Below are 20357 nucleotides of genomic sequence, written 5' to 3' on the forward strand. Positions count from 1 at the left end.
GGCGGCCTCAGTCTCTCTCATCCTCAATCCATTCATTTTCTATTGAACCTTTTCATGAGATGAGACTCGCTTGGAGCTATGACAGTCCTCTACTACGAGCAGTCATATCAATTCCACTCAAAGGATTCAAACGCTTGACACTTGCGGTCGCGGAGCATAGGATGTGAAGGTTTTCAGTTGAGATTAAAGGCTGCGATGATGAACTTGGAAATGTCTTGGCCGCGGGATGCTGACAATCGGCAACGCCATCCGAACACTTTTGTTAACTACAGAGCACTAAATTCTGCGAATCGTACAAATTTACTGAGTTCCACGCATAATCACGTCAGCATCTTCTTCCCATCACATATTCGTCCGGAACTCTTCTCAAGCTTCAGATTCCTCGAGTCACGAATCTAATTCGCAACCCCAGACTTCTGACGATGAACTCTTTCTTGCCAACACGAATAAAACAAAACGCTGAGCTTGTTAGGCTTGTCCGAACTTTGGCCATCCTGGGTCTGGTTTCGTTAGGAGAGGTGGTTGAGGTCGATGTAAGCAACATGTTGATGATAAACTGGCCCTTGGGTCAGCTATTAGGTAGATATTCCGTATCTGATCATGTTAATGGCCTGCGTATTGAATCCATTGCCGTAAGAACTTGGGTTAGGAATATGTCTTTCCTGATAACTTCTTTGCAGGATCACTATTATCAGTCACAAAGTCTAATCCATTTGAGAAATACATTTTGCATTACTTCGTAAAGGCATAGGGGACTTCTTTATCATAAGTACAAAGGTGTACCAATATCGCCGCTGAAATCTATCAAGTGCAGTGAAGAGTGGAAGGGGAAAGCTTTGTTTAATATAGCCGTTTCTCTGCATCGCCCTATAGGTGTGGTGTGTTTATGTCACTTTCAGCAGAGACTGTAAATGTAATCTCAACAATACTTTGCGCCCTTCTCCCACACAGAGAAGCCGTCATGATGTGCAGGAAACGTTCAACTGTAACTATTCCAAATTCATGACTAGTATACAAAGCAAGCCACGTCTCCCGGCCATGGTCTGTTCACGCAGTCTACGATCCCTCCTCTACGTCCAAAACCAGCAACCTCTACTTGCTCCGCTCTACATTGACGTAGTCTCAAACTCGGTATACCTTAGTAAAACCAAACGGGAAACGTAAACGCTAGTCACGTGTTTTTCCCAGCAGCACAAAGTTCGACTCGAGTTGAGGAGTGCAACCTACACAAAACAGAACCTTTCCTACTTCACACCGATTCGGCAGCAGCTGATTTATCCCATCGCCAAAACCCCAAACTCCTGAATGGCATTGCAAGATGATGATCCTCACGAGAGACAGAATGAGACTGCCGACCTAGGGCAGTACCTCTCAGATGCCTATGGACCATGTCTTTGCGAGCCGACTCCTTCCACAACAGGCTGCCATCACACGAACATATTCGGTCCAAGATCCTCCCCAGGAAGACCTCGGCTAAAGAGGGGTCAGGAGAACAACGTCCTCATATACTCGGGCTGCTTCAATCCGCCGCACCTGGGCCATTACAGTCTCCTCCGACGGGCATTCGAAGGCAGCCAAGATCTCAACGTCATCGCTGCCGTCGTATATCCGGTCAGCACGAGAGTACTGGAACGCAAGGCCGAAAGGAGGCAGCAATGGCTCATGTTCAATATGGCCGACCGCGTACGACTTTGGCACGGTGACTCGAATGACCCTCAGTAGTACTGGACTCACGACGGTGGCAGGCTCAAGTTTGAAGACATGTGGAGTCGTGTTCTGGGAGCAGTCAAGCGAGACGGCTTCAATCTCAAGTTCATTGAGGTAGCAGGACCTGATCACGTCGTTCCCACGCGTGTATTCCAGCCGTTTGAGTGGGATTTCGAAATCTACAGAACTATCTTGAGCAATGCTGGCAGAGAGTTTGATCTTCTTCAACCTGGAGGGCAGATCGAGAGAATGCGTGGATATGGGTACTGGGAGGATGCCATTGACTATACCAAAGCTGCGAATCCAAAAAACAACTATCCAGACTCGGAGCACGAGATGGTCGAGGACATGGAGCGAACCATTGTCAGCAAGCCTCGCTTTACGCTACCCTCACCCCCATCGACCGTCGGGGCAAATGCACAGCCAAATGAAGGTAGATGGATCAGTTTTGCAGTCAAAAGTACGAAGACATACGCTAACAAGCACATGTATGAGTGGATGGTCGCATCCCAGACACGGACAACGAACCAGTCGCAGTCACCGACGCTCTCTCTGAAACATGCATATCAGAAAACGATGCTGGTTCATATAAGAAGACGGAACACGGAAGCAACATTATTGTTCCCGAGAGACGGAAAATCAAAGTTTGCCGACGAATTGGCGACTCGGAAACTTGGGTTCGCTTCGTTCCAGCGGATGCCACGCCCTTGACATTCAGCTCAACCCGGATTCGGCGTATTCTGGAAGGAGGCTTTCCGAAGGATGGGCATCTGGCGGGAACTAGTTGGACGCGAAGTATGCTGGAGGACGAGGCCCTTGATAGTGTCAAGGAAATGGTCCTGCATCCGGAGGTACTGGCAAGGATTATGCTTCAACGACATGGAATTCAACGACTTGACGAGGCTTGACGGGGGATTGGATGGAGCTTGATCAAATAGGCAGCGGACTTGAGCAGGCAGGATTATTGAAGTGTCTCCTAGCAAAACGTTGGTTGGACATCCACAACCTGGTACCAGTTTCTTTCGAGATTCGAGATAGCTCTTCCCTCGAATTCACGACACTGCTATAAGAATGCTTCGATCGTGTTTCTTTTCGGGTTTCTCCATCTACTCAGATAACTACATGGTTCTAGCTGATGACAGGCCATTTCATCGTAGACGAGAAGCACATCCTTGGTTTATTTTCGCCCTTCTGAATACCGACCAGAATCAAGTTCGCGTCCCAAGCAAATTTCGATGCACTGGGAGACACAGCCTGTCCCGAACTCAAGCCCATACGGTGAAGCCAACCAATCTTTCAAGCTTTTCTAGTTAGTAGACCATGACAGGGCCACGACCTTGTCTCCGTTGACCAATGCTGCTTTTCTAACGCTTATCTGCAGCAGAGTTCTTCCCACCCGACTTTTGATGAGGTTGCAAAAATATCGAGCAGAACTCGCTTGAATAAGATCTTTCAATCAGGAACAGCGGCGAATACTCATAGCACTGGATCAGTACGTTTACAAGTTGATGTGTGGTCTATCAAATTTCTTGCCTTCAATGGCCTATCACCACCAGATGAGGAATCGAAAACCTCAATTACCAATTGCATGTCCCGCAGAAACCAGGCAAAACCACTTAACTTCAGATGTGTTTACGAGCGTCACAAATTCTATGCAGAAGTATGAGCATGCCGGCTCGATTTGCTCATGCCTTCAAAATAGGGCAATTCACATGCAACGTCATTCTAAGTCCCATAGCAGTGGCCGTGATCAACAACAAGAACACGGGATTGAAGTAACTGGGACATTCCCGTCTGGCTCGGGCTCACATAATCAGCTTCTCCGGCAAGGCTTCGAGTTGATGAAATGGATAAACTCGTTATAGGCCATGTCCTGCAGTAGCGTAATCAATAGTCACCAGCTGAAAGCCAGATGCGGAAATATTAAGAGACAAGCCCCAGTCGACGAGCTAGCAGCCCTACAGTGTTGGAGTAACGGCAGCACATAAAGGGAGGACCCTGCCGATAAACACCATTTACTGATTGTGCATGGGCTTCCCTTGTGTTTGCCTCAATAGCCGCGGCCTTCGTCCCAACAATGACGGCAACCATGCCTTCCGTGCCGCTTTTGCCGGATCAGCAAAACATTGTTGAATTCAGCTATACAAACGACAAGGTAATCCTTCCCTCGGCATCAACTCACATCAGACTTCTCGAACTCTATTCATCGACACACGGATTTGACGCCGCATCCGCATCCGCGTCCGGAGCACCCAGTAATACAGACGAAGGTGATTCTGACAACGCGTCGTCTCACTACTCGAACCCTCTCAAATGCGCTCTCTCGACGACCCCGATCGCCACGCCGCGGCTATACAAAGCGCTGTCATACACCTGGGGCACATCGAGAGCAACTCACAGCATTGACATCGAGGGTGCGAGCTTGCTCATCACGGCCTCGCTCGACACAGCGCTGCGACATATTCGTCGTAAAGATGAGCCCGTCACGCTCTGGATCGACCAGATCTGCATCAACCAGGAGGATGGTGCGGAGAAGGGAAATCAGGTGGCCCTCATGACCCAGATCTACACCAAAGCAGAACAGGTCATCGTCTGGCTGGGTCCGGCAGAGAACAACTCCGATGCCCTTATGGAGTGTTTGCAAGAGATTGGACAAGAGGCTGCCGACCTCAACATCGAGAGCTACCTCACCAAGGAGCGACTGCCGCTGCTGCACAGGATCATGAGAAACGAGAATCCAGAAGACCCAGTGACTATACAATATCAGCCTCTAATGGCCAAAGCCGTGGCCAAGTTCAGACCCCTCCTACACGAGATGATTGCCTGGAACGAGAGGGTGTGGTTCACTCGGGTCTGGATCATCCAAGAGCAAGCTCTCGGTTCCGACCCATTCTTCCTCTGCGGGTATAAGACAGTAAGACTGGACCTGGTTCCTCTCGCTACTCTCGTCTGGGACGGGTGCATGTCAACGCTCAGCGTGCCGACTGAAACCAGCGAGTTCAGGCAGCTTCTGCTCAAGGCCCAACAACGACGTTTGAGTCCTTTGATGTCCCTGAGACGTAGGCGCCGGAACTTCGTGAAGGGTATAGGACCGGGAGATGACTTCTATTACGTATTGAAGAAGGCGTACGTCGATGGGGCCGCCCAAGTGACCAATATTCGAGATAGAATCTACGGTTTGCTCAGTATTGCCAATGACGCGGATGAATTAGGGATTACGCCAGACTATGTCACCGAGGATAGCCGACCCACCTTCATCGACGCAGCTCATGCTCTCATTCGTGTTGGCCGTCTGGAGATGCTCTCATTCTCGCAGTCCCAAAAGGACATTGAAGGATTACCATCCTGGGTTCCGGACTGGAGGCCGACCCTAGAGCATTCTTACTTGTACGCATTCGAGGATGCAGACAATCGCATCTTGCAGGCTTCAGGCGAGACCTCGACTGAGCTTGTGCCCACGGACGACCGCGGCGTGCTCGGGATTCGCGGTATCCTCGTTGACACCATCGAAACAACAGGTGACGCGTGGAGGTGGGAACAAGGCCAAGAATGCCGCTACAAGCTTCTCCAGACTATCGAAACTTTGTGTGAGGAGGCAGCTGCAAAGGGGTTTAGCCACGAGATTTACGAAAATGGTGACAGACAGGCAGAAGCCATGTGGCGGGTGCCCGTGGCAGATCTGTACTGGAACGAAGGGGCTGTCTACAGGTACCAACGACCCGATCCAGCCGTCAGAAGCGACTACGAGGATTGCATGCATTGCCACAAGATGCTCTCCCTGACGTTCGAGGTCTTTCCCCCAGAGGAACGTCAGCAGCTTTTGGACGAGTTCAGCAGACGAATTCCGGGGCAGTCTAATTACAGTGAGAATATGGACAAAATGACTGGGAAGCGCCCATACATGACGCAGAAGGGATACGTGGGCATGGGTCCGGGCGAGGCATGCCCGGGCGACGTGGTGGTGATACTGTTCGGCTCTCGGATCCCGTACGTCCTGAGACCGTCCGGAGACGGGACGATGTACTGTTTCGTAGGGGAGGCATATTGCGATGGAGTCATGGACGGCGAGTTGTTGACTAAGCGGGAGAAGACGACGTTTCTGATTGCTTGAGCCGGCTGGTTGTCCTATCACAAGAGGAGGAGAAGAGGGGGAGAGGACACGTCTGAGAGTTGGATGGGAGGCAAAGAAGCGCTCGAGCAGCAAAGTTTTGTTTTATCTGGGGTACTCGTCGAGTGTTTCCTCTAAAGGTGTTCTGTTCGACCGTCCGATCTCTATGTGAAAAGTCTATGGAAAGAAAAGCCAGTTCCCCCAATGCCCGCCGTGATGTGTGATGGTATGAATGCAATCCGTGAGATACATCAATGAGAGAAATGAGAGATAAAGGGAAATAGTCAGGTAGAGACTGAAGGGTATTTCAAAAAAGTGAAAAAAGAATCCAATTTGGAATTGTGCGCGCTGCTTTTTTTGCACGCTGATGAGATATGCTGCCCCAAAAATGATTAAACTCCTTTCGCTCGGCCAGAGCGGAAATATTGCCAGAAACCTCCCAGACATTCGTCTGGCGCTATGAACATTGAAGCATGAACAGTGAGCCAACCCTGGCCCAAGACTGCGCAAGTACGAATCCGTGTGCGGAAGCGCGTACTGCGATGAACCCTGCGATCGAGCCGCAGGCAACCCGTGTCCCAAACAGTCCCCCTCTCTCTTCTCTCCTCCGCTGTGCCGTGAATTTGCTCAGTGGTCGTTGTAGTCCTCGTCTCTCATGGTGTACATGATGTCTTGGATAACGACCGCCCTGATGTGGTGGTACAGAACGAAGCAGTAAGCTCCCAGTAGACAGACACTCATTCCTGTTGCGAACCATTTCACGGCCTCGTTGCCCAGTTGGTTGGCGATGGTGATGGTGGCGAGAGTGAAACCTGTGTTGGGGAAGACCATGGCCCACCAACCCAAGTGGAAGTAGACAGGCGGAGATGAGATGACGGCGATGGTAGCGATACCAAACCACCAGGCAGCCAGAGCCCACAAGAAGATGGCGCTCATGAGAGCAATGGTCCTGATGATGCCAGCGTCGATGATGATTCCATCGCGGTCGGGGTCGAGGTTGTTGGGCAGTCCGTTGGCCATGCCGATGAGAGCGAGGGCAGTGAAGGCCGGGGGGCCGACGTTCATGAACAGACCAGGGCGATGCTCGCGGTGGGGAAGGCCTGCGGACATGAGGCGGCCGACCATGTGTGCGTACATGAGAACGGCGACGGACAGACCAAGACCTTGGCAAGTGAGGCCGGCAACGACGATGGGCACCGCCGCGATCTCGGGCTGGGTGTCGGCGATGACGGAGGCAATGGTACCAGTAAGCATGATGGGGAAGATGGGAAGAATCCATGTCGGCATCATGGTCTGAAGGCCAAAGTTGTGCCTGGCGAAGACGAAGCTGTACTGGCCGATGGCCAACATGAGCGTGACGATGAGGTAACCCCAAAAGGCGACTTGGATGGCCCAGACGAGAGTCTCATCGTTCTCGGGGATGGCATATCGGTTCGTGCTGGTGATGAGCGTGGCGATGGACAGGAAGAAAGTCGGGAAGAAGAAGCCCTCACGCTCGTGGGTCAGGGACTTCTTCATGTCTCCGGGGTAGAGGAAGAATCTTGTCAACATGGCAGAGCAGACGAGGACGAAGAGGATGATGTTGATGACATAGACGACGGTACCGATTTGCCTCAGTCCGGGGAACTGATGCGGTTGTGCGAAGATGAGAAGAGCAAGACCTCCCGTGCTCATAGTGAGGGTGTACCACGCCCAGGTGAAGTGGTGGATACGTGCCTTCCAACCCAACCTCGGGCGGTTAGGGTCGTTGATGTCAATCATTCCGAGGCCGGGAACATCGCGAAGGTGGCTGTGAGCGGCGGCGTGAGGTGTTGTTCCCTTTTCCACGACGGGCGTGATGGATGTGTTGTAGCCGTCCTTCTCCGTCTCCTTGCCCTTCTTCTCGTCGACGAATCCGAGGTCTAGTGGTGCCAGCTTGGGTGAGTTTGGTCTGGAAGTCTGCCACTCTGCCGAGTTCTTGCGTGTCGACACCTCGGACTCAGTCCACGCCGAGTGTTGGGGATCTCTCCGATCCATTGTGGAAATCTTTTTTTGAGTTTTTGTTTTTTTGTTGTATGTGATGGTGTATATGCTCGCTGGTAGTGACCGGTCGAAGCAGGAAACAGGCAAAGCACGTCGATTCTCGCAGAGAATAAGTCGTTCGCTCGTGTATGGGGTTGTTGAGTGAGTGTCGGTTTGTGGGTAAAGACCAAACAAGAGGAAACTGGGGAAAGATGGGGTATGAAGTTCTTGATATATGGAGGCGACGATGGTGAATGTTGTGAACCAAGAACCAAACAGAACTAAAAAAGGGGCACTTGCTGTCGCTGAACAAGGGGATTCCAGCTCCGGTGGATTGATGCTAAGATTGGAGGTCTTGGACCGGATGATATATCTCGAGAGACTGGAGAAAATGAGAGGGTGCGTAATGAGTCCGGTTCTTCAGACCAAGCCCTGGTTCTCAGAATAGATACAGACTGACTGATAAAACAGGGTATCAGTCCGGTGGAGACAGGTACGTGCAGTCAAGTCAAGGTGAGAGGCATCAGCAGTAGCAGTAAGAAGCAGGGGGGAGTGAAGAGAGAACAAAAATACACCAAAGAGTGTGTGTATGAGACAAGACAGTCCGGTAACTGGAGACTGGACGTATTTGGTTTCTGCCACCCTTGTTTGAGAAGTGGAGGTTGTATGGCAGAAGGGGAATGGATGTGTCTGCTGTCTCTGTCTCCTCCAGGTGTTTGTGAGGCTCACTGACCTTGGAACAACTGTGCGGTACGAGAGAGGGCACGTCTCAACACCAAATTTGGCTCGAAGTTAAGACGGGAGACCCGCAAGAGGGCGTGTACTGTAGGGTGTCTGTCCTATCCATGCCAAGGAAAGCAATATTGGGCTGTGAGAAAGGGTATGGACGAGCGACGAGGAAGATCCACAGACATGAAGATCCAAAGCGGGCGGCAATACCGCATCGCGGTAACATATGGTTACGTTGGCTTTGGTGGCCGAGTGTTAAGACATCCTGCATACCAAGGCCTAGCTTGATGCTGTGTGTGTGTATATGTGTAGTGTCGTGAGGGTGCAATGGGAAGTCGTGTAGTGAGGCTCTTTGCGAGAAACGTGGGCTGGCGTTTGGGTGAGTCGTGGTGGCGGCCGGCCGGCTCACGGGTTTCCAAGACGTACCCCCACGACCGACCATGCACAGGGTAACCCAGATGAGCGACGACCGTTCGCCAGAAGAGGAAGGATCTCAAGGCCAGGGGTTGGCTGTCGTGGGTCCGGCAAGACGGCGAGCAAGAGGATGGACAGGCTGGCGGTTGAAGGAGAGTTATGGTGAAGGGCGCCTACCGTCGCCTGTCTCAGACCAGGGTCACAAATGCGGTAGCTGATGTACATTGGTAGGAGGGAAGAACCTGTGGCCAGGGTCAAGGGGCAGGCCCATCGATGTGAAGTGATACAAGCCTCGAAGTATTTTGGGGCTCGAGGGGTACTCCTGGATCGTCACGGCTTGGGCAAAGACAGCAGTTCGGTCGCAGCCGTGCCAAGAATACAATGAGAGAGAGAAGCGTGCCAGGACGGGAGATGGACTAGGAGTGCGTATGAGATGCTCACAGAGGTAACGAGAAGCAGGTTGGGTCGGCCAATCGGGGGGCCGCCAGGACACCAAGGCCGCGAGTCCTCGCATGTAGGGACCGTGTGTCACACACACCCGCGGCTGGCTTGCTTCTTTGATTCATTCTTCAAGACTTCCTTATCTGAACAATGGTGGATGGGGGCCATCTCGGCGCCGATCACCCACGCACCGCACAGGAAATGGAGGTGACTATCATAGCTGCTGCTCTCTCTCTGCTGCTGCTGCTCCTGCTCCTGCTGCACCTATCCGTAGAGACTCGCAGACATAAAGACAGTCCAGGGGTACAGGGGTGGCTGGTAGGTTATGAATCGGGAAATATTAATAGCCCATGCATATGCCTGTTCAAAGCTCGCCTCAGGACGGGCTGGAACATCACGTCTTTGGCAGATACCAGACGACATATTCGTAATTAGTAGGTAGCAGAATACATCATCAACTGTGGTAAGGAACAGCAAGATGGAAAGTAAACGTATCCGATCTCAGATTTCGTGGCGCCCATCAGAGACATTCAGGTAGGACACGCACCGTGACGCACGTCAGAGTCCAAGGGGGCGTCTGCGCACGCGCGGCGCGCTTCTTTCGTTGCGGTCCGCCCTTCCCTTTCCCTTCCCTCCCTCCCGCGCCGCCGTCGCCGCCACCACGGGAGGATGATGCTGGCAGCTGCAGAGCAACGCTTGAAGCAGCACTGCAGCATGCAGCAAGCATCAAGCACAGCTCGAGTTGTGAAGGGCAGATAAGTGTGTTCCTCACGGGGGACCCCCGGCTGTCCGAGTCGGGACATTCGTTTCACGATCTGAGCTCTGGCCGCCAAGAGATGGGAGGACCCGCCTCTTGGACCTCGAAACACGTTACTGGGTGTTGATGAGAGAAGAGCCATGACGGGATTCGCATGCAGAGCCTTTTTCTTTCCAAATTCCAGTGCATGGCAAATTTGTCCCTCAGCTGGCTTTACCCTGTTTGCTGACTGACTATTGCTGTTGCTGGGCGCCGCATGGACTTGTGAGAATGGAGACAGAAAAAGGCCAAGCCAGCCTCAACAATATTGGACTCCTGCCAGCTCGTGTCTATCGTCTTGGCCACAGTTCGCGCACTGAACAGAAGAAGCGTTCGTAATGAATTGCTGCGCATCTTTGCCAAGACCGGCTCTAGCTTGACATTTCGAATAATTGTCCCCGTATGTCGTGATGAGACTGAAGGAATGCTCCGTATGGTTCATCTGCAAACATCGCCCTGCCACAATATGTTCAGTGTCACCACCGGTCGAGACGTTAGCGGCCTACGCCTCACTTAGATGACGGGCGCGAGTCACCCAGATCATAGATGGCCCATCGCCCAAAACGCCTCAACCTTAACCAAACACTCGAGAATCCACCCCCACTTGCAATGGACACGAAAATGTGTCGGGACCGAAAAAGAGCCTCGACACAGAACGTCTACTGCAGCAGAAGGGCCGCCGGGGGTTGCAGTGAAGGGGATCCTCTGGCGTAGAGCCCGGATTCTTCCCTCTCCAGTGTTTAGTGTATTTTCGGCGGCAGCGCAAGTCTGACGGGATTCAGGAGACGGAACCCACCCGGGCGAAACACCGCTCTGGCCGGACATGTGAAGAAGGCGACCAGGGATCAGGTTCGGGACTCAAGAGGGCGAAGAGATAAGCGTCGAACAGCCAACGGTGACACTCGACGGGGATGATCAGTAACAATTCCCTTCTCTCGATTCTCATACCCAAGAGTCAAGACTCAGACTTCATCAACATGACCCCTGAAAAATTCGCCGTACCTGTCCCGCTGTCGGACCTGCGGTTGTCCCACCCGTCCAAATTAATATAGAAGTCAAAAAAGAGGGCCGCCCGTCCCGTTGCCCTCCCAGATTGCCCCTTTCAGGCGCCCTCCCTAAGTCTCACACCTCATGCCCCCGGGGGCCCTGGACTTTCGGGTCTTGGAGGCTTCATGGGTGGCTGGCCCTCGTCGATTCGGAGGTTGTAGAATTCTTGACAGCTTGGACGATGACGAAGATGGGCAAAGAGAGAGATGACTTGTCGCGGAAGATTTCTGCTGATGGTTCTCCGCCTCTTGATCGACGTCTTGGATGCCCAAAGAGCCGTGCCGTTCGAGCCTAAAGTGACAGTGATGACAATTCATTGTTCAATGCCCACCTCGCCTACGGATGTTAGTGACAACGAGCAGTGGACAGTGGTGAGCGACAAAACCACACACAGACAGCCGCCACAAAACGTGGTCCTAGATGTCTTGGCCCCTTGGCCATCCATCCATCAGACTGAGCAGAAAGAGGGTGTGCATATGTGCAACCGCAAATCATAGCTGGCTTATTTCTAGACCACAGAGTCTCTCAAAAGTGCTCGGTCGAATTCCCGTTCGCTCTGTGTGCGAGGCTTGAACAGAATACCACCACACGATGCCGGATAGGAGCATCTCACAAACACTTGAGCAATTCGGACGAATGCTGGCGGCCCTGCATACTAAAGCGGTAGAGAGCTGTACGAAGCACGCTATGAGAGATGCTAAACGTACAAAACCCCTAGAGCCGCCGGTTTCTATTCTCGTGAACTCTTGGCTCTTGTTTCTTCTTTGGTGTCCACAATCCGATGAGAGCCCGCGTCGCGTCTTGTTTTTCTCATGTTTGTTCGCGAGCGAAGCCTTGGTGATGCAACTCATCTCTTCGAACAGTGTGAGCAACTTGGCGTTCTAGCACCATTGGTTGCTCCACACCAACAGAGAAGCAGTGGCGGTGTTTCTCCATGGAGCAATTGATTGTGCACCGCAACCCAATGAAGCTCTCAAAGCAAAAAGTGTATGGAACGCCAAGATGATGCATCACGAACGGGACATCGCCAATAGAGGCAAGTCAAGAGCACATACATGGTATCTCTCTGAGGCAAAGTCGAGTGCAACAACCCAAACACCCTGTCCATGTGATCTCATTCAGCACATTTCGCCGTTCCTCGCTTGCTGACTTGGCTTTCAATAGGGCGCCGGTGGGTTTGCACATCTGCATCTGCATCAACCCGTTCCGGTAGCTTCGTCTTCTTGCTCAATCTCTTGGCCAGATTGGGTGACATGATCTACCAAAACGCCCAGCGCCAAGTAGGAAAATCCCCATCTTCTGCTTCTCTCCCTAGCCCACATCGCGCTTCAGTCGCGGCCCACAATCGGTCAACGGAGTCCAAGACGGCCTTGTCTTCCTGTCTTACTGTTATAATGCAGCCCAGCCAGCCAGCGCGCAGGACGATCACATCTACACTACGACTGCGACACCGCCGCCGCATCGCCAAGGCGTACCTCGAAACGTCCGGCTCAACGCCCGCGGTGCGACGATAAGCATTGCCCGGCTGCATCCACTGCCGTGTTAGCAGCATTGGCAATGCACCGCCGCATCATAGAAGAGGGTCCATGTCGATGATAAGAGTGACGGACTCATCAACTATTACCTTCCCGCCGTGGCAGTGGACACTACCTCTTGGCGAGAGCCTCACTTGCCAAGTTTACCACCCACTCAACTAGGACCTTGAGAGGCTTGTTAGGTGGTGTGCATTTGTAAAAGGCTACCAGAGGGAAACAAGCAGAAACACCAAGCGGTGACTATCGCATCGCACGGCCTGCCTCGATGCACCGCCCTCTCATATCTCCATATCTCAGTGGTGAGCATCACCGCCAAGTGAATGTTGACGCGTCGGGCCTCCATCCGCACCACTTTTTTCCTTTGGAGACGAACTTCGTCCGTCCAGTCCGGCCACCGAGAACTAGTCGTTGCATCGTCAACGACGATGCTCTTTGAATCGTCCATCAGCCTACCATCAACATTCTTCACCATCCTGGCAACCTGGGACATTTGCTGTATCTACACCGTGACATCCCCTGTGGAGCGTTCTATTGATGGAGTCTTCTTGGCAGTATTGGAACTTGTCGGTTGTCCAAGCAAGTCCAAGAACCAAGACATGCAAAGTTGCAGATCATCCGGCGCCCGTACGTAGAAATTGAAATTGCTCAAAATTTCACATCGTTGTGAATCCGTACGCTAGCTAGCCCACGGAACCTGACCTTGTCACCGCGGACTACCGGCTCCTGTTTACGCACGCTAGCCTAGGGCCAAGGTGACCGTTTGGATTATTCCTTTTGTTTTCCGCTTCCGCTTCATATCGTTTCTCGACGTAGGGTACGCTATTTGGAGCATCGCCTTTCCATGATCAAAGCAACCGAGGATCATGTTCAACCACCTCAGTCCAAGCAAACCCCGGCCAACGAAGAAACGTAGTCCCCAATTTTCTCTCTTTACAAAACTTGTTGAAAATGTAGTGAAGCATTGAACCGCCGACCTCGAGACCGAAAATTTTGTAGCGCCTCCGTAAAGCCCCGATGCGGCCGGCAAGTCTCCCATGTCCGGGTCACCGTGCTGTGTTCCTGAAGACTAGGACCAGGTTGCTGACGTTCTGGTGCAATATCTCGCAACCATGTGAAAGTGGCCGGGTTTGGGCGTGTTCCATGTCGTTATCAATCAACGTCGATGCCCGACAAAACCCATGAACCCCCCTGGGCCCTGACTCAACAAACAGTTTCTCTACCATCCTTCCATGTCGGATGTACCGTGTTCTCCCTCCCTTGCTGCTCCGTGTATGGAACCCGACTGGACGGGTCTGGCCCGGCGTATCTTCCGGCGGGCTACCTCCGGCGGCGCCCAACGAAAAGACGGCCGGACCACCGTCGACGAGTCGTGCAGCGAAGCCAAGGTGCAGGGGCGAAGAGGGTTCGCGGCCCTGAATTTCGAAAAGCAATATAGAATAAGCTTCATTCCTTTCGGTCTGATATTTTTTAACACCCTTCGATTAATCTATCCTAATCGCCGCCGGCTGACATGGCAATCTATCGCCATGCTACACATTCAACCACTCAAGAACGTGAGTGTACGTTGAAAATTCTGCAATGCAACCACCATCGGCAGGGCCGTATATGGAAGCTAGGGAGCTCCCGCACCTCTATGGACGAATAAGGCAAGTTATCGCCAGAGTCTTGGCTCGAGAAGAGGTCTGCCATGGTGTCAGATAGATAATCGTCTGCCCACCGCAATTGAATACATCACGTCTTTGTGCCCCGGCTTTCTAAGGATACAATACGCAGAACAGGCATCGAAATAGCGAGCTTCTCGATGCGGCATTTCTATCGCCAATAAAAGGAGATGAGATAGGTGCTCTCCATGACCGGAGACATATGCAGTGCCCCAGTTTACTGTTGATGTAGTCATCAAGCAGCAGGTGTCAAGACCAGAAACTGCAGACATTGGCCATTCTCGGTAAAGGGAATAGTCTATCTACGACGTCCCTCTCTCTAGTGTCCTAAATTTTCACAAATGATCACTTACAGCTTCATTGGTAGAAATTGAATGTTTCAATGCCGAGCCTATCGTGGCCGAATTTGAATCTAGATAGGTGCATGTGGCAAAGACCAAAGACTGCTAGACAAGATATTGCGTACCTGTCTAGGCCCGCGCTGAAAGCCCTATCTCTCCATTGAATAAGAATAGAAACATCAAAAACTTGCTCCATACGACGGGGCTGGCAGCGCCCCGTAATCCCGTGCCCTCGACAGTTACGAAACGATGACCCCTGGGACCGGCCTGTCTCAAGGAGTTGAACAACGCAGACACTAACACCCGGTATCCACAATCAAAGAGCCCCTCGACTCGAGGTATCCGTACACCTAACGCGGATATATTGCTGTCTAGAACAGTTCCACCTATTGGTGTTTCCGCGAACCTCTGAACTGCAAGAGTTTCACTTCTGGGTTATTATTGGCTCTCTACTTCGCCTGCCAGGCTGCTAGCTAGATAAGCTAATGTGAGCTGCAAAGTCAGCAGCCGCCCATAGCAGCCTATCACGAGCACCGAAATTTCAACGACATCGATGATCGGCTTCCTATTCGTGTTGGTGTTTGTGACCTCAACGGTCGCAGCTATTTCAAGACAACCAGATATAACTTGTTCAAACTTCAAAGGCGTCACTGATACCAAGGCTCGTAGACGATCCGAGAATCATACGAAAATTTCACGGAGCAGCCTTGACTTCTTCTTCGTACTTTGTGCAAGTTATTTACACTCATTGATACAGTCGGTCAGTGGTTTGGTCGATCTTTCGAGCAATAACCCTCTTCTTGTTAAGCTCGTGCGATCTTGCATCGATTAAATTGAAGTTATGTATGTGTAGCTCGGAATGTTCATACCTTTCAGAGCCTAGAGTAACCCATACAAATCTACAATGCACCCCAAAAATGGAGACCATTTTAATATCGAGAGTAGTAGCGGCCTGATGTTTGACATTAAATTATATTGTTTGACCCCTGAAATCCCGCCGACTCCGATCTACGGAGACTGTCTTGAACAACGGCAGTAATAGATGGATTCCTGTCCTTCGTGGACACATACAGACGTATCCCTCAGCACCCTCCATCGAGGAGATGTTCAGGAACTTCTTGACTGGTCCACGGGCACTGCTACGGGCATTTCCAACTTCAGCTCAAGGGATCACTGTATTGAGCGATGGAACCCCCACTGTCCAGAGCCGGTTTGACAGCAAGACGGCGGTGAAAGACACAGGTTTCGTAGACTCACCCCGGTGGATCAGGGGTTGGTTTACCAAATGCTCGTGAACCTTGAATCAATTCTCAGTGACCGCTGATAGATGTGCAAACATGTACGAAGATGACCTTGATGGCTTGAAGGTTTGATCTTCGTCATCCTATTGGCACAGGTACTGTCAATCGCTCGCCCTGCGTTACGATAGAAACGGCGGTCTTTTCCAAATAGATAGACGCCAGCATAGGGGGCAAGAATCACAATCCCACTCGCTGCTCATTCAGTGACTCGCCAGTCGAATTTTTATGTCAACAAGTGATTTCCATTCTGTGACTACCGTACAAACTATACACACAAACGCTATGTATCCATTCTTTAGAGGACGGCTAATATCCAAAGTCCCTCTCAAAGCGTCTTACCACAGCTCGCAAGTGGGCTTCTTGTCCTTGCACTGGAAGCTCTCCTTGAACTCCCGACTGTTGGACATTGTGCCAAGAATACGGGCCCACTTGGGCGCATGAGGATCAGTATAGATCCGGTTAATGGCCGTATCCTTCCGAGACATGCCACACCACCAGTTGGAGTACGTGACGAAGAAGAGCTGATCTTGCGTGAAGTGCTCGAGGCCCGGCAGATCCTTGTTGGGGTGCTTGTGGGCACGGCGCTTCCAGGCCTGGTATGAGGCCGAGAGTCCGCCGGCATCCGCAAGGTTCTCGCCAAGGGTGAGGCGTCCGTTGACGTGGAGAGGCTTGTCATCCGGTCCTGGGACAGAGAAGTTGGAATACTGATCGACGAAGCATTCAGCTTTGTCCTTGAAAGCCTGCACAGTGGCGTCGGACCACCAGTCAGTGTAGTTGCCGTTCTGATCATAGTGGCGGCCGGTGGAGTCGAAGGCGTGGCTGAGCTCGTGGCCAGCGACAGAGCCAAAGGCACCGTAAGACATATAGGCAGGGACTTCGACGTCGAAGACGGGGAACTGCATGATGCCCGCCGGGAAAACGATTTCGTTGCCGGGAGGATTGTAGTAGGCATTGACGGTAGGAACCGTCATGCCCCACTGCTCTCGGTCGACGGGCTTGCCGAGGGCTGACCACTCGTAGCCAACAGCAAACTTGCGAACGGCGAGTGCGTTCTTGAAGAAAGTCTCTGGGCTGATGTCGACGGAGTTGTAAAAGTCGTTGAGGCTGGGAGGATTCATGATGTCGGGGCTCTTCGTAGGGTAGCCGATCTTCTGGATAATGTTCTGAACCTTCTCCATGGCCTTGGTGGTTGTCTCCTTATCCATCCACTTAGCGGCCTTGAGCTTCTTAGTGAACTCTGTCTTGATGTCGGTGATGATGGTGTCGCCGAACTTCTTTGCCTCTGCCGAGAAGGCCTTCTCAACGAAGAAACGGCTGAGAATCCAGCCCAAGCCGTCATCGACGTGACCAACACATGTGCGCCATCTTTCAGGGGCAGACTCGGGGTCCTAGATATTAATCAGTATCATACTGGTCGAATACACAAGTTCAAGCTTACCTTCCCAGCGAGCTCATTCTTGAAGCGCTTGTAAGGCTTGAGAGCATCGGTGTCAACGTAGGAAGAAAGGGACTGGACAGCCTTCCAAATGAAGTAGTTCTGGATAACCTCCTTGTCGGTCCCGGAAAGAATTGTAGACAACTCGGTCATGTACTTGGGTGACATCACGATGACACGCTCAACGACAAAGCCCTCGGGGACGAGATCATGGATCAATGCCGTAAGCTCAATTTCCGGAGCAAGGGCAGATGCCTCGTCGATGAGCATTGGGTTGTAGGTTTTCTGCTCGAATGTCAGTTTCTTCAGATTCTGGTACAGAGATGTTCCTTCAACTCACAGTGACATCCTCAAGCTCCTCGGTGGGAGGAGAGGCGGCTGCCAGAAGCTTCTCGAGATCAACAACCTTGGCAAAGTTGTCCTTGTTTCCATCAGGGTAAATATTACCGAGAACCTCAACTGCAACTCCGCGGTACTTCTCAACGAGCTTCTCATCTTCGTATCGCTCCTTTGAGGGAAGTCCCAGGCTGTATGGAGGTGCGACAGAAACAACGACAGTATCGGGGTCTCTGTCATCCGCACCAGTACCGGATGCAACGAAAGCGTTTACTCCGTATCTGGATAGAAGCAGAATTGTGTCTTTGGTCGGACTCGAGTCGACAGAGGCAGCCGCCTCGACTGGGTAGCTTGTCTTGATCTCGTCTAGAATCTGAATAAGGGGCTCGACGCCGATCTCCTTGATTTTGTCCTCGTCAACACAAGCATCGTACGCAGCCTTCATCTTGTCAAAGTTCTGCTCATCGGCGGACTTGTCCGTGGATTCGAGACGGAGGGGCGAGAAGTACGAGTGCTAGAATTCGGTTAGCAGAGGTCGTGGGCCATGGTTTGACAGTGCTGACCTGGGAGTCCTTTGGGTAGGGAGCCTCAAGAATATGACGAAGCAGCAGCTCCGAGTTCTCGGACATGATCGTGCCGGTGAAGGCATCGCCTTGGTCGGCACGGAGGTCGTGTCGGTCCCTCCATCCTCCGCAGACAAGCTCCTCAAAGTCGTTGCATGGGTCCAGGTCCTTGTAGTTCGGCGACAAGTTGTACAAAATCTCAGAGGCGGCATGGACACAGGCTGGTGTCATGCAAACGGGCGTCTTCTCTTCGTGGATGGGTTTCTGGGCTACACCAACAGACTTTAGTAGCTGTCAACAAATCGCCTGAGGGATCCTAACCTTGAGGGATGTTATAGCATAGCAAGCCGGCAGCGGTAGCCAGGACGAAGACCTTGACCACAGCTCTTCCCGCAGAGCATCGTTGGGCGTACGGGCATCGCTTGGGCCGGCCGTAAGACACGCCCTGCTCCGGCTCTGGGATAAGCGGCGCCTTCTCCGACATGACGGGCGATTGCGTGATGAGGGCCTATTGATAAAGCTCTGGCGATAAGGCGATTAACGAAACCAGCCAGCTGAGAATCGAGATGGGTGTGTGTTGATAAGGGGAGATCCAATGACTGGATGGATGGTGGTTGCAGATGGGAGGTGGATCGCGTGAGATCTGATGGAGCTCTCGGAGCTTTGGGGGGAGCTTGGAGCTGGAGCTCCTGGGCGATGACGCTTTGATGCGGAGAAGCAGCTGGAGTGCAGCTGGCGGGGCGACTTAGCCGAGGCTACTTAGCCTGTGTGCAAAATTAGCAGCGAATTTAAGTACCTCGGGATGGAGCTAGGATGCCTGGGACTGGACGTGCGCCGGGGAAACTCCGCTCAAACTTGGACCCTCGGCTTCTGAGGCCACTCACTCATCTCTCACTCACTCATGAATCTCATGATGGCTAATGAATGGTAAGCTTCTCACTGGATCACTCAGTTTGCGCAGTACAGAATCCGTGGTTGAGCCCCTTCTTTCCGGATATTATACACCTTGGACTCTCAGCAGTAGATTGTGCTTGAAACTCACACCTCCCGCCTCGATGCACCACCATTGCGCGTCTAGTGTCTCATTCCCTCAGGGCATGTCTGTTCCTGCAGTAGTGTTTTACAGTAATCTGATCTTCACATATGATCGAGTACCCATAATCTTTACATCAAAGACTGGATAGACTAGGCTCCGTGGCGCTCGGTGGACTTTTCGGCCGGCCCATTGTGGCGTTTGGTTGTGGCTTGTAGTTGAAGCCTCTGGCCTGAGTCCTGACTAGAAAAGACTAGCCTTCGACGGAGGAAAGCCATCTTCAAGAAGTACATCTCCAAGTTGCTTTGTTTGTTCAGACTGGATGAATATTCGATGTCACGAATCACGCTAACATGGATATCCCGGACATTCCGGATAATAATCATTCATCGAACATCGAGTCCAGCGGTTCAAGATTTCCGATAACGGCTCGAAGCGTCCCGAACACTCCGAGCTCACCCTTCGGTTTCTCGAGCATACATGGCCGATGGCATCTTTGCAAGAAAGAATACCAACCAACTCATCATGCGCGTGACTACGTACGCCAAGCTCTACCCCACGCTTGAGATCACTAAATTCAGATTACCCCTCACTGCCAGCCAATCCTCCGAAGATATAAGCTGCAGTCTCGTTGCTTGAATTCGGCTCATTCACCGCTGGCTCATGTTGCATTACATGAACGCTACGCCCGATAGGAAGTTCGTAGGATGTCACGTAGGCACCATGAGGTGCGGACAACGCGGGCTTTGCAAGTGAGATTGGCTCATGGTATTGGTCGAAGAAGACTCAATGGTCTTTCCTGGGTTTCTGCCTTGATTCTGCATGCTTATGGAACTTTTGAGCCTTGCAAGAGGGGCTCATGATATGACGAGCATACGGTAATCCTCAAGACTGCATGTTTAAAAGTCA

At 52.0% G+C, this 20357-nt stretch overlaps 8 protein-coding genes across 8 annotated transcripts; 5 read left to right on the top strand and 3 right to left on the bottom strand.

The window, feature by feature from the left end:
- Positions 1-59: 59 nt before the first annotated feature.
- Positions 60-399, top strand: CLUP02_07553 (uncharacterized protein; the record flags this gene model as incomplete). Its single annotated transcript, XM_049286547.1, has 2 exons — positions 60-163; positions 273-399. The coding sequence occupies 2 exons, from the start codon at positions 60-62 to the stop codon at positions 397-399; spliced, it is 231 nt and encodes a 76-aa protein (XP_049143690.1).
- Positions 400-1305: 906 nt separating this feature from the next.
- Positions 1306-2615, top strand: CLUP02_07554 (uncharacterized protein; the record flags this gene model as incomplete). Its single annotated transcript, XM_049286548.1, has 3 exons — positions 1306-1611; positions 1723-2140; positions 2221-2615. 3 exons carry the CDS (start codon positions 1306-1308, stop codon positions 2613-2615), a joined length of 1119 nt encoding a protein of 372 aa, XP_049143691.1.
- A 1169-nt stretch (positions 2616-3784) lies between these two features.
- CLUP02_07555 (heterokaryon incompatibility protein) lies at positions 3785-5818 on the top strand (the record flags this gene model as incomplete). The annotated part of the gene is made up of 1 exon (XM_049286549.1): positions 3785-5818. The coding sequence occupies one exon, from the start codon at positions 3785-3787 to the stop codon at positions 5816-5818; it is 2034 nt and encodes a 677-aa protein (XP_049143692.1).
- A 174-nt stretch (positions 5819-5992) lies between these two features.
- CLUP02_07556 (uncharacterized protein) lies at positions 5993-6262 on the bottom strand (the record flags this gene model as incomplete). Its single annotated transcript, XM_049286550.1, has 1 exon — positions 5993-6262. One exon carries the CDS (start codon positions 6260-6262, stop codon positions 5993-5995), a length of 270 nt encoding a protein of 89 aa, XP_049143693.1.
- Positions 6263-6442: 180 nt separating this feature from the next.
- Positions 6443-7831, bottom strand: CLUP02_07557 (C4-dicarboxylate transporter/malic acid transporter; the record flags this gene model as incomplete). The annotated part of the gene is made up of 1 exon (XM_049286551.1): positions 6443-7831. The coding sequence occupies one exon, from the start codon at positions 7829-7831 to the stop codon at positions 6443-6445; it is 1389 nt and encodes a 462-aa protein (XP_049143694.1).
- A 2645-nt stretch (positions 7832-10476) lies between these two features.
- On the top strand, positions 10477-10713 carry CLUP02_07558 (uncharacterized protein; the record flags this gene model as incomplete). Its single annotated transcript, XM_049286552.1, has 1 exon — positions 10477-10713. A coding segment is annotated over one exon (237 nt), but the record flags the coding sequence as incomplete, so codon positions are not given.
- Positions 10714-11834: 1121 nt separating this feature from the next.
- CLUP02_07559 (uncharacterized protein) lies at positions 11835-16153 on the top strand (the record flags this gene model as incomplete). The annotated part of the gene is made up of 20 exons (XM_049286553.1): positions 11835-11946; positions 12030-12105; positions 12155-12351; positions 12408-12745; positions 12820-12882; positions 12961-13077; positions 13165-13402; positions 13630-13687; positions 13788-13826; positions 13897-13936; positions 13990-14331; positions 14656-14723; positions 14795-14802; positions 14856-14901; positions 14955-15006; positions 15074-15201; positions 15281-15363; positions 15425-15591; positions 15797-16071; positions 16108-16153. The coding sequence occupies 20 exons, from the start codon at positions 11835-11837 to the stop codon at positions 16151-16153; spliced, it is 2493 nt and encodes an 830-aa protein (XP_049143696.1).
- A 263-nt stretch (positions 16154-16416) lies between these two features.
- On the bottom strand, positions 16417-18899 carry CLUP02_07560 (peptidase family M13; the record flags this gene model as incomplete). Its single annotated transcript, XM_049286554.1, has 5 exons — positions 16417-17469; positions 17520-17801; positions 17857-18366; positions 18416-18684; positions 18737-18899. The coding sequence occupies 5 exons, from the start codon at positions 18897-18899 to the stop codon at positions 16417-16419; spliced, it is 2277 nt and encodes a 758-aa protein (XP_049143697.1).
- Positions 18900-20357: the final 1458 nt, after the last annotated feature.

Source organism: Colletotrichum lupini, chromosome 4, assembly GCF_023278565.1.
Source record: "Colletotrichum lupini chromosome 4, complete sequence".
NCBI classification, from domain to species: Eukaryota; Fungi; Ascomycota; class Sordariomycetes; order Glomerellales; family Glomerellaceae; genus Colletotrichum; species Colletotrichum lupini.